The sequence below is a fragment of the Geotrypetes seraphini genome, chromosome 5, assembly GCF_902459505.1.
Source record: "Geotrypetes seraphini chromosome 5, aGeoSer1.1, whole genome shotgun sequence".
Taxonomy (NCBI): Eukaryota; Metazoa; Chordata; class Amphibia; order Gymnophiona; family Dermophiidae; genus Geotrypetes; species Geotrypetes seraphini.
In genome coordinates, this window is record NC_047088.1 from 211,331,098 (window position 1) to 211,343,388 (window position 12,291).

The window sequence follows — 12,291 nt, forward strand, 5'->3', positions numbered from 1 at the left end:
AGCTCAGAATTGGCCAGAACTAAGGGCATACCTGCACTCCAGCACAGGCGGTTAGCCACTGAGAGAGAAAAAGATGGGGTTCCTAGTTGCAGGGAGCCACACATTGAGCCATACAGGAGAAACCCAGCAGGGGGAGAGAAGGGAACCAGACCTTCTCTGCCTGGAAACAGAAGTGCACCAGAACCTTTGGGTTCCTTTTACTAAGGTGCGCTAGCATTTTTAGCATGCGCTAAAGATTGCGCGCAAACCACATGCTAAACGGAAAATACTAACGCAAGCTCTATGGAGGCGTTAGTGTCTAGCACGTGCAGTATTGTAGCGCGCGCGTTAAGCACGCGCTAAAACCGCTAGCACACCTTAGTAAAAGGAGCCCTTATACTCCAGAAGGGCAGGGAGGACCTCAGGATTGGGAGGATTTTGTTGAGGACTCCTACACAAATGAAAATGATATAGAAATGAATGAAGCTCACAGTATGGAAGAAATGAGTGAGGATTTTTCATATGCTACTGACCCTGATTTAATGGAATGGGGCTGAGGAACAGTAGAAAAGTTTGGAGTTTATCAAGAGAAAATTGTTGATAAATGATTCCAGGCTTTATTATTTAAAGCCTCTGGCTGAAAGAGGTTTTTTTTTGCCGATTGTTGTAAGAAACTTGCACAGCCTAAATCCAAGCAGGACTGAGTTTGTTTTTTCTGTGATGCTGTTTGGGGCAGTGCATGAAAATTGGTTACCTAAGGCACTGCTGGCCACAGGACACTGGGGAACACTTTATTCAAAATCTAGTGGGATCATGGTTAGATTTTTGTACACCAAAATCTACAGGGCGGGTACAGATCCCAACACCTCTGGGGGTATTTGGGTTAATAGAACCCCAAGGTGAGCTTTATCCCAGTGAAAGAACTTACAAGAAGTCACAGCAGAATCTGGTTGAACAGGCCAAGTGGAAAACAGTGGCTGGGCCTGGAAGGGCCTAGCCCAGTGTGGCAGGTGTAGGCCTGGGAACCTCAGAGAGGGCCATTAAAAGGTTGAAATAGAAGTCAATGGATGGCAACAAGCCAAATAAAGGAAATAAATGGATTGCTTTGTTTGTATTTTGTGCAAGGACCATTGTTGGCTTGTATTTTGGGAACTCGTTTAAGAAGTGCTACTAACTTGAGTTAAATGCACCAAGTCTGGTGTGAAATAAAGATTTATTTAATGGCACCCAGGTGTTTTACACTATTTTTGAACTTTATTGCAGTCCTTCCCAGCTACCCATACCTCACTTTGGCTCGGCTGAGGTCTGTGTGGCGTAGGGTATTGGCTCCTGGACACGTCCAATCAGCCATGCCCAGTCACAATATCCTGTGACCAGGAAGTGATGTCAGAAGAGCTGAGGCTGGTGCGAGCAGCAGATAGGAGCTGCTGCTCAATGTCGGCAAAGATTTTAATAGATGGGTGGGTGGTGAGGAGGACAGGCACCGGTGCACCTGCCAAGACTGCACCTGGGGCGGTCTAAGCTCCTGCCCCCCCCTTCATGACACCACTGAAGCACTGATCTTCCTGGTACTTAACTTTGGGTGCCATTTACTGAATTCCCCACTTAGTGTGTACTTCTATTCAGTAATGGCATATGCTTTTCTAGCTATTTATTTATCCAAATGAAACACTCAAATTCAGATTGATATGGCCAAGTTACTTGCTTCTAAGGGAACTATTATCGAAAACATCAGGAGGAAGTTAGCAACAGGAAGATGAGTCAATCATTTTGACATGAATAATATCTTCTTTTCCCCAAAAAAGATTTTTAGTATATTTTACCATATACAGTTTCAGAAGCATACTTGAACTGTCTCTAGATTTAATGGCCTGGCTGATAGCACATTTTTTGTACCTGAACAGCATGACTGCTTCCAGGCTGGAGAGCGAAAAAGGAAAACTGCTGTAAATGCATTAGCGATGCTTTGTGAACCAAATTACAGGGAGATTACTCAGGATACTAAGGAGTGTTTAAAGGATTTGAACTTCTCTAGGGATGCAGGATTTTCCCACGCTCTAAATCCAGATTTAATAAGACACTTTGTAGGGCATTTTCTTTTCTTTTTTTGTGCAGGTCGTGCACTAATGTTTGTGCAGGTCGTGCACTAATGTTCTCCATTAGCACATGGAATCTGCTAAAATTAATACGAGAACACTTACTGCCTCCTGTTTAGAAATACTAAGTGATCTCACATTAAGTCTGTGGTATCCAGTTAGTGTGTGTTAATCATAAAGATCAAGATGGATTAAAGTTGCTAGATTTTCTCTTTAAAAAATAGGACACCCGCCTTGCCCCGTTCTGCCCCCAGCCCTGCTCAATTCTGCCTCCAGCTCCACTCCATTCTGCCCCCAGCTACGCCCCACCTGAACTTCCCTGAGCTCGGGGTCACATCTTGAGGGCTCTGTGCACATGCGAGGACATCGACACGATGATGTCCTGTGCCTGCATGTGTTTGGCTGAACAGTGATTTAAATTTGAATACAAATAATCCAGGGCTCTACTATGCTGAATCCCACTGAAGTAAACACTTTGGGTTCCTTTTATGAAGGTGCGCTAGCATTTTTAGTGCACGCAATGGATTAGCACGCGCTATAGCGTGCGCTAGCCAAAAATCTACTGCCTGCTCAAAAGGAGGCGGTAGCGGCTAGTGCGTATGGCAATTTAGTGCACGCTATTCCACGCTTTAAGGCTGTAGCACACCTTCATAAAAGGAGCCCTTGATCTCTGATTTCACATTGCTTCTTTTATTATTTATAATGCTAAAGTTCTATGCCCATTATTCCTACTCAGTGTTGCTATTCGGCCAAATGATATTTTTCATTATTTCTATTCAGCTAAATAGTAAGATATGTTGTTCAGCTCTACTTAATGCATGAGAAAACACTTACTGTAAAACACATTAAAGTGTTTTGCAGTAATTTCCCATTTTTCACATGCTAACCATATACTGTATTTTTCGCTCCATAAGACGCACCTCACCATAAGACGCATCCCAAATTTAGAGGAGGAAAACAAGAAAAAAACCCATTCTGAACCAAATTGTACACCCAGCCTCCCTCACTCCTTTCCAGGCTCTGCACCCAACCCCACATTCCTTGCCAAGCTCTGCACCCTGTTCCCCCTCCCTGCCAGGCTCTGCACCCTGTCCCCCCTTCCCTGCTAGGCTCTGCACCTTGTCCCCCTTCCCTGCTAGGCTCTGAACCCTTTCCCCCCTTCCCTGACCTATAACCTACCACCCCCCTCACCTCTAGCGCATTTCCAAACTGATTTATTGCTGTAAGGTATATTTAACATTCAATCTGGTAAATCACGCTCAGGAATAATCATTTACCTCAGCTTCCTGTTACTTCTTTGTACATAGCTAGATCAGTATGGCTTTTTACATGACATGCCTTCTCCTAACATAATATGGGCATGAGTTCCTGCATCACGTTTCTAATCAGAAGAGCTAAATAATAAAACCACTCGGGAGAGAAAACAGATTGTGTTGTTGTTTTTTTTTTAAAATCTTACATGGGACCTATTTATGTGTGTCTCATTACAGATATTTTTAGGATGGTATACCTGACTGTGGGCGCACCACAACCAAGTGTGAGAGCACCTCGCACCCCAGCTTCCCTTCTGCTGCACAGCTTCCAGCTCATGCCTCTGGGGAAGAGTGCGTGGGGGGTGCAACTGACAGCTTTTCAGCTCCTTCTGCGTTGCTCTGCTGCGTGACTACACTTTCTTGCCACCAGCCCCTTCTGATCTCAGCGTCACGACGCCCTGACCTTTCCCCATTCCCTAGCATGAGTGCAGTCACGTGACCATTCTAGTGTCCTATGAGAACTGAAGCAGCTATGCTGAAAGCGGGGCGGGCCCAGGCAGCAGCGCAGACAGCTTGCTCATGCCGGCCCATACCCCTTTTTGGGGGTGGGAAAAGTGCATCTTATGGAGTGAAAAATACGGTATTTAAAAAAATATTTTTTGAAGGACAGACCGGGATCCTATAATAATTTTGCAATGTGCTTGCACAAACTACACTAAGGCCTAGATTCTCAAAAACCGCGTTATGAAACAACGGACTGCTATCAGCCGTTCTGGTAGCAAATTAAAAAAAGCAAGTCATTTACCACTACTGGTAGAGTAATGCTGAAGGGTTGGGCCTCAAGATACTTTTCCAATCCTCAACAAATGTGATACAACTATTTTGTGTGGGGTGAGGAGTATATACAGTAAAGAGGGGAAGAACAAAACCCTAAAATTTTTCAATAATTTTTGTCTATTGTGTATTAAATAATATAGCATCCATCTACACCGAGCGTTACATGGGTCTCCCAACTCAGTCAGACAATCTTGAACATTATAAGGTAAGAACTGAAAATTATTTTACTATAATGGCCCCTTTCACTAAAGTGTTATTTTACTTTATTGGTTACCACACTGTGATTGCCCAAGTTACCACGTGGTAAGTGTACAGCCTGCTGGGGGCATCCTCAGCATCTTTCCATACAATTTCCACACAGAAAAAAACTTTTACTACATGAAAGAGGAGGTAGTAAGTGCATCTGTTCTATTAGCAACAGTGCAATAAATTACCATGTGCTAACCGCAAGTGCATTCCACTCCCATTCCCCACCAATAACCTGTCAATTTCCCACTCCATAACATGGAATACAATTAGCATATGAATTAGTGAAAATTAGATGTCATACCACTGGGGATCAGAGTGGTGTGTTAACAGCTACCATGTGCTCAGCTCATTCACATTGTACCAGATATTAGTAAGTTGACTTTCTTAAAAAGTGACAACTCAAAGGGAATCAACAACACAGCATCGATTATACACCAGAGAAGCATAATTAGTCATGAGAAGAAGTAGTAAATGAACAACATCATGTTGCCTCTTGTAATTTTCCTTAAATGACAGATTCTACTTTCAATAGTAAGGAAAAATTAATTTTAAAAGTATAAAAAAAATTTTTATCCACAAAGGAACAGAGTGCAATAGTCAAAAACCCTCTGCTTGTCATATGTGAGGATTAGGTACCTACTTCAATAATCTTTCTAGTAGACAGGCACATCATTCCTGAACCTTTGGGTACTCAATCTAATCCCACAAGAATTTATTTATTTAAAAAAGTATTCCCTGCCTATAACCTGGGCAGTTTCCAAAGCAACATGCATAGTCCTTGTACAATACATTACAAATACATATATTAACATACAGTCTATTGCCTGCCCTATTGCTCATCCCCTCACTTCCTCACATGAAAGCACTTAGAAACAACTGTGTCTTTAATAATTTTTTGAAAGCTGCTGTATCAGCACATAAATGTATTTGCCATGGTAAAGCATTCCAGAGTTTTACTCGGGCCTCATTACAATTTTTTTGCTCCACCTCCCATCTCTCTAGGCTATGCTCCAATTCCTCAGTTCGTATCAAAGCAGATGGACAGCCCTAGAAAGAAAATATAAGAGGGAGAAGTATGGGGATACTCCCCGAGAGACATGTCTGCTCTACTCATATCACAAAAATATATAACAATTGAAACTGAAAAAACACATGAACCTATTATAACATGTAACATAGTAACATAGTAGATGCCGGCAGATAAAGACCCGAATGGTCCATCCAGTCTGCCCAACCTGATTCAATTTAAATTTTTTCTTTTTTTTTTAATTTTTTCTTCTTAGCTATTTCTGGGCAAGAATCCAAAGCTTTACCCGGTACTGTGCTTGGGTTCCAACTGCCGAAATCTCTGTTAAGACTTACTCCAGCCCATCTACACCCTCCCAGCCATTGAAGCCCTCCCCTGCCCATCCTCCACCAAACGGCCATACACAGACACAGACCGTGCAAGTCTGCCCAGTAACTGGCCTAGTTCAATATTTAATATTATTTTCTGATTCTAAATCTTCTGTGTTCATCCCACGCTTCTTTGAACTCAGTCACAGTTTTACTCTCCACCACCTCTCTCGGGAGCGCATTCCAGGCATCCACTACCCTCTCCATAAAGTAGAATTTCCTAACATTGCCCCTGAATCTACCACCCCTCAACCTCAAATTATGTCCTCTGGTTTTACCATTTTCCTTTCTCTGGAAAAGATTTTGTTCTACGTTAATACCCTTCAAGTATTTGAACGTCTGAATCATATCTCCCCTGTCTCTCCTTTCCTCTAGGGTATACATATTCAGGGCTTCCAGTCTCTCCTCATAAGTCTTCTGGCGCAAGCCTCCTATCATTTTCGTCGCCCTCCTCTGGACCGCCTCAAGTCTTCTTACGTCTTTCGCCAGATACGGTCTCCAAAACTGAACACAATACTCCAAGTGGGGCCTCACCAATGACCTGTACAGGGGCATCAACACCTTCTTCCTTCTACTGACTACGCCTCTCTTTATACAGCCCAGCATCCTTCTGGCAGCAGCCACTGCCTTGTCACACTGTTTTTTCGCCTTTAGATCTTCGGACACTATAACCACAAGGTCCCTCTCCCCATCCATGCATATCAGCTTCTCTCTTTCCAGCATATACGGTTCCTTCCTATTATTAATCCCCAAATGCATTACTCTGCATTTCTTTGCATTGAATTTTAGTTGCCAGGCATTAGACCATTCCTCTAACTTTTGCAGATCCTTTTTCATATTTTCCACTCCCTCTTCGGTGTCTACTCTATTACAAATCTTGGTATCATCTGGAAAAAGGCACACTTTTCCTTCTAACCCTTCAGCAATGTCACTCACAAACATATTGAACAGGATTGGCCCCAGCACCGAACCCTGAGGGACTCCACTAGTCACATTTCCTTCCTTCGAGCGACTTCCATTAACCACCACCCTCTGGCGTCTGTCCGACAGCCAGTTTCTGACACAGTTCACCACTTTGGGTCCTAACTTCAGCCCTTCAAGTTTGTTCAACAGCCTCCTATGAGGAACTGTATCAAAGGCTTTGCTGAAATCCAAGTAAATTACATCTAGCATATGTCCTCGATCCAGCTCTCTGGTCACCCAATCAAAAAATTCAATCAGGTTCGTTTGGCACGATTTACCTTTTGTAAAGCCATGTTGCCTCGGATCCTGTAACCCATTAGATTCAAGGAAATACACTATCCTTTCTTTCAGCAACACTTCCATTATTTTTCCAACAACTGAAGTGAGGCTCACCGGCCTGTAGTTTCCTGCTACATCCCTGTGACCACTTTTATGAATAGGGACCACATCCGCTCTCCTCCAATCCCCAGGAATCACTCCCGTCTCCAGAGATTTGTTGAACAAGTCTTTAATAGGACTCGCCAGAACCTCTCTGAGCTCCCTTAGTATCCTGGGATAGATCCCGTCTGGTCCCATCGCTTTGTCCACCTTCAGTTTTTCAAGTTGCTCATAAATACCCTCATCCTTGAACGGCGCAGAATCTACTCCATTTTCTCGTGTAACTTTGCCAGACAGTCTCGGTCCTTCTCCAGGATTTTCTTCTGTGAACACAGAACAGAAGTATTTGTTTAGCACATTTGCTTTCTCCTCATCACTCTCCACATATTTGTTCTCAGCATCTTTTAGCCTAGCAATTCCATTTTTTATCTTCCTCCTTTCACTAATTTATCTGAAAAAATTTTTATCTCCCTTTTTTATATTTTTAGCCATTTGTTCTTCCGCCTGTGCCTTTGCCAAACGTATCTCTCTCTTGGCTTCTTTCAGTTTCACCCTGTAGTCCTTTCTGCTCTCCTCTTCTTGGGTTTTTTTATATTTCATGAACGCCAACTCTTTCGCCTTTATTTTCTCAGCCACTAGGTTGGAGAACCATATCGGCTTCCTTTTTCTCTTGATTTTCTTCACATAAAGGTCCGTAGCCATTTTTATCGCTCCTTTCAGCTTAGACCACTGTCTTTCCACTTCTCTTATGTCCTCCCATCCTAACAGCTCTTTCTTCAGGTACTTTCCCATTGCATTAAAGTCCGTACGTTTGAAATCTAGGACTTTAAGTATCGTGCGGCCGCTCTCCACTTTAGCCGTTATATCAAACCAAACCGTTTCATGATCGCTACTTCCCAGGTGAGCACCCACTCGAACATTAGAGATACTCTCTCCATTTGTGAGGACCAGATCCAATATCGCTTTTTCCCTTGTGGGTTCCATCACCATTTGTCTGAGCAGAGCCTCTTGATAGGCATCCACAATCTCCCTACTTCTTTCCGATTCCGCAGACGGAACATTCCAGTCCGCATCCGGCAGGTTGAAATCTCCCAACAGCAGAACCTCCTCTTTCCTTCCAAACTTTTGGATATCCACAATCAGATCCTTATCAATTTGCTGCGATTGAGTCGGAGGTCTGTAGACTACACCCACGTAGATAGAAGTTCCATCTTCTCTTTTCAGAGCAATCCATATCGCTTCTTCCTCTCCCCAGGTCCCTTGCATTTCGGTCGCTTGGATATTGATCTTTACCATGTAAAAATAAGCGAGTCACCTACCTGAATGCATACTGCACTAACCGTTTTGGAATAAAAGGAGTACTTCCTGGATTCATTGCAATAGCAGTGTCATTCCCCATCTATGTCATCCTGGCATGTCTTAGGCAGAAAGCAGGCTAATGAACATCTGACAGGGCGGGCTTCAGTCCTTCTGTAGATGGATAAGATCTACATACTATGGACATCTAAGCCAGTATGGCACGACTATGAGGATGTTACTGGCCAGACTTTATGGTAGATATCCTGCAAACAAGATGATTGGATAGGCTGGAGTGAGCTTGAATGGAAACTTCTGCATTTGGAACCTAGGACAATAACAGGTGGACTTTACAGTCTATGACCCAGAAATATCAAAGAAGAGACAAGTTAATTTAATCATGTATTTTTAATGGGTATAACTAATGGGCAGACTGGATGGACTGTTCAGGTCTTTATCTGCTGTCATGTACTATGTTACTAGTCCTGAGTGCAACATTATTCTCCTTAGGATCCTGCCTATCATGGGTCACGGAGGGAACACATATAAGAGTTATGCAGTTGGCCATGGCTGCACCAGGGCATCCAAGACTTTTGGTTCCTGTCTTGCATCTTTGATGGAAGAACCAAGCCGCCTTCATGTGGTCACCGATGCTACCAAATCGAATTTCAGTTGTTTTCCCGTCTCAGAATGCAGTTGAACATTTTGTGAGACAGCACTAATTCTCCGGGATCTAGTTTTCCAACTGAGAAAATCAGCTTGCATGTTGTCCACTCCTGCTTCGTGTGCCATAGAGAGTTCCCTGAGGTGGGTTTCTGCCCACCGAGACAACATTTGCATTTCCAGGCGAAGAGAGGCCTTTCTTAGTGCTCTATTGCTGATTGACATAGGTGAGTGCCGTTACATTGTCTGAGAAACCTTGCACTGCTTTGCCCTTTAGTGTGCTTCCGAATGTCTGCAGTGCTAGCTCTCAGCTCTAAATGGTTGATCGGCAACTTCCTCTGGGAGGGAGACTAGAGTCCCTGAACCATACACCCTTCACAATGCGCTCCCCATCCATAAAGGCTGGTGTCCACGATTAACATCACCCATTGGGAGATGTGGAATGGCACTAATCTAGCTAGGGACTGCAGTTGCAGCCATCATGTCAGACTGTGATGCACCTCCACTGTCCAAAGCAGCACCATCTGCAATGCATCCCATTGCGAGCACCAACAGGATAGGTACACTTCCTGGAGAGGATGTAGATGCAGCCTTGCCCAGGGAACCATATCTATAGTCACTACCATCTACACCAGAACCTGCAAATAATGTAAGCTGAGAGGCTGGACTGTCCTGAAACTCCCAGATCTGACATATGAGTTTCGCTATGTAGGCCTCCAGCAGATAGACCATGTTCTCCTTTGTGTTGAACAGGATGCTGAGATACTCTAGCCACTGTGTCAGCTCTAGCTGGCTTTTCCAAAAGTTGATCACTATACCTAGGTCCTGAAGGAGCTAAATCACCCTTTATACCGCTGTCCTGCCCTCAGACTCAGGGTTCTTATCAGCTAATCATTCAGATATGAATGCACCTGAATCCCCACCTTGTGGAGATGCACTGCTACAACCACCTTGGTGAAGGTGCGAGGCCCCATGGCTAGCCCAAATGTCAAGGCCGTGAATTGGAAATGTTACTCTAGAACATGAAAATGCAAGAATTTCTGGTGCTCTGGAAATATGGGAGTGTGCAGATAGGCCTCTGTCAAGTCCAAAGAGGCAAAAAATTCCCCCGGTGACATGGAAGCAATGACCAACCGCACCATCTTCATAAGGAAATGGGTATCCTGAGGGCCAGGTTGACCGCCTTGAAGTCCAGAATTGGTCTGAACCTCTTTTGGACATTATGAAGTATTTGGAGTATCAGCCCTAATCCTGGAGGAAATCGCCACAGAGCTACTCAGCCAGCGCTCAAGCCCTCTGTGGACAGAATCTGGGACAAGCCTTGATACCAGGGAATTGTCCTTGAGCTCCGAACTGTTAGCATAGGCCAGCCAAATAGGTGCCCAGACAAGCGGATTACCCCTTGGCTACAGATTTCTGGCCTCAGAGTCTGAGCTCTCCTGCAGCCAGAGATGTTCCAAAACTGGGAGTATCTGCAGCACTGAAAAGCCTCATGAAAATAAAGGAAAAATAAACATGAGCAGAAGAGACAGGTCCTACCATCTCTCAAGTAGAGAGACAAACTGAGGAATTGGAGTACAGCCCAGAGAGATGGGAGGCGGAGCAAAAAATTCTAACGAGGATCTCTACATAAATTCTCACGGGAATAGATTGACTACCCGAAATTTCAGGAATGATGTGCCTATTGCATTAGAAGTCACATTTTGGAAATAATGGGTAAGCCAGCTGGAAATAATACAGTTTTTTTCTTCCAGTTAGGGGAAGGGGGATGAGAGAATGCAGAAAGCGCTGGGGAGTATATTGTTGAGCAGGGGGAAATTTGAGGGGAACAGTTTTGATTTGACTTCCAGGGGGAGATGGAAAAGTTCAGTGGGAAGAGTAGACATATGAAGGATCTGGGGTGATAGGTTGGCATAGAAGAGAGAGCTGAAGTATGAACAAGTGCCAGAGAAGGAGCCTTTGCTGTCACTAGTAACTTAGGCCCCCTTTTATCAAGCCGTGTTAGGGTTTTTTTAAATCACCGTCTGCTGCGGTTAAATCTCCGACACTCATAGGAATTCTAACGTTACTTGATAAAAGGAAGCCTTAGAACCAGTCATTATTGCAGATGGAAGATAGAAAGAAGGATAAATTGACATGGAAATCTTTATCCACTCTCATTTCATCTTTTTGTTTCCTGCCATAAATGAGATATATCCATTTTCTCTTAAACATTTTCAGTTTCTCTCACATAGTGAATAAAATAAATAATCTTTTAAACTCTATGGTAGTTCAAATTTCTTAGACTTTTGTGGAAGGGGATGATTTCACCAAGCAAAGGCTTTTAATATTAAATGGTGCATCATAGATCATATCTGCTGAACTAATTGTGCCTTTACCTTTTTCAGAATTCGACAGTGATGGCAAGAGCAGAAAATTTCAAAAATGTAGATTACTTGCTCATCCATGGAACGGCAGATGGTGAGGTTTCCGGTGTACAAATCTTGAGCCAACATAAATGTGTTTGAGAAACATTAAGCACCCTTTTTTACTCTGATTAAGTGCAATTCGTGGAGGTACTTAGTACCTTTTTATATACAGTGATGATTACTCAGTGATGGTAGTGTCAACTATCTCAGTAGGTAATTGGTAAAGATTGTTTCCAGTTAATGTTTCTATAATCTTATCTGTTAAATATTAAACCGTGTTCTCTTTTCTTTTTTTTTCTCCTCCAGATAATGTACATTTCCAGCAATCGGCTCAGATATCTAAAGCCCTGGTTAATGCACAAGTAGATTTCCAGGCAATGGTAAGGTGCCAGAAATATTTTTAGAGCAATGATTACACATTCTTTGTGTTACCTATTATTTTCCATATGCTTACTCAGTGGGCACTTTTAAAAAATATTCTATCTAGTTTTAATATTTCAAGCGCATATACACTAGCCCCCTCTTTTATTAAGGTGTGCTATGCGTTTTAGTGCGTGCTAAATATACACATGCTCTAAATGCTAACACGCCCATTATAAGTCTATGGGCACTTTAGCATTTAGTGCACCTTAGTAAAAGGAGCCCTAGGTTTTACTAAGCCACGGTAGAGGTTTCTACTGGCAGCCCGGAGCGCTAAATGCTCCGACGCCACTCCAACACTCTTAGGAATTCTATGAGCATTGGAGCATTTAGCCCATAATTTTTTTTATGCTT

The 12,291-nt window shown here is 43.2% G+C and overlaps 1 protein-coding gene across 1 annotated transcript in view; it reads left to right on the top strand.

Annotated features, from left to right (window-relative positions):
• The window catches only part of FAP (fibroblast activation protein alpha), a 201,779-nt gene that overhangs the window by 171,396 nt on the left and 18,092 nt on the right, over window positions 1-12,291 (top strand). Inside the window, exons 23-25 of the mRNA XM_033944547.1 lie at window positions 4,306-4,370; window positions 11,497-11,569; window positions 11,824-11,897. Of these exons, the coding sequence (XP_033800438.1) occupies window positions 4,306-4,370; window positions 11,497-11,569; window positions 11,824-11,897 (212 nt within the window). The remainder of the gene's footprint in view (window positions 1-4,305; window positions 4,371-11,496; window positions 11,570-11,823; window positions 11,898-12,291) is intronic.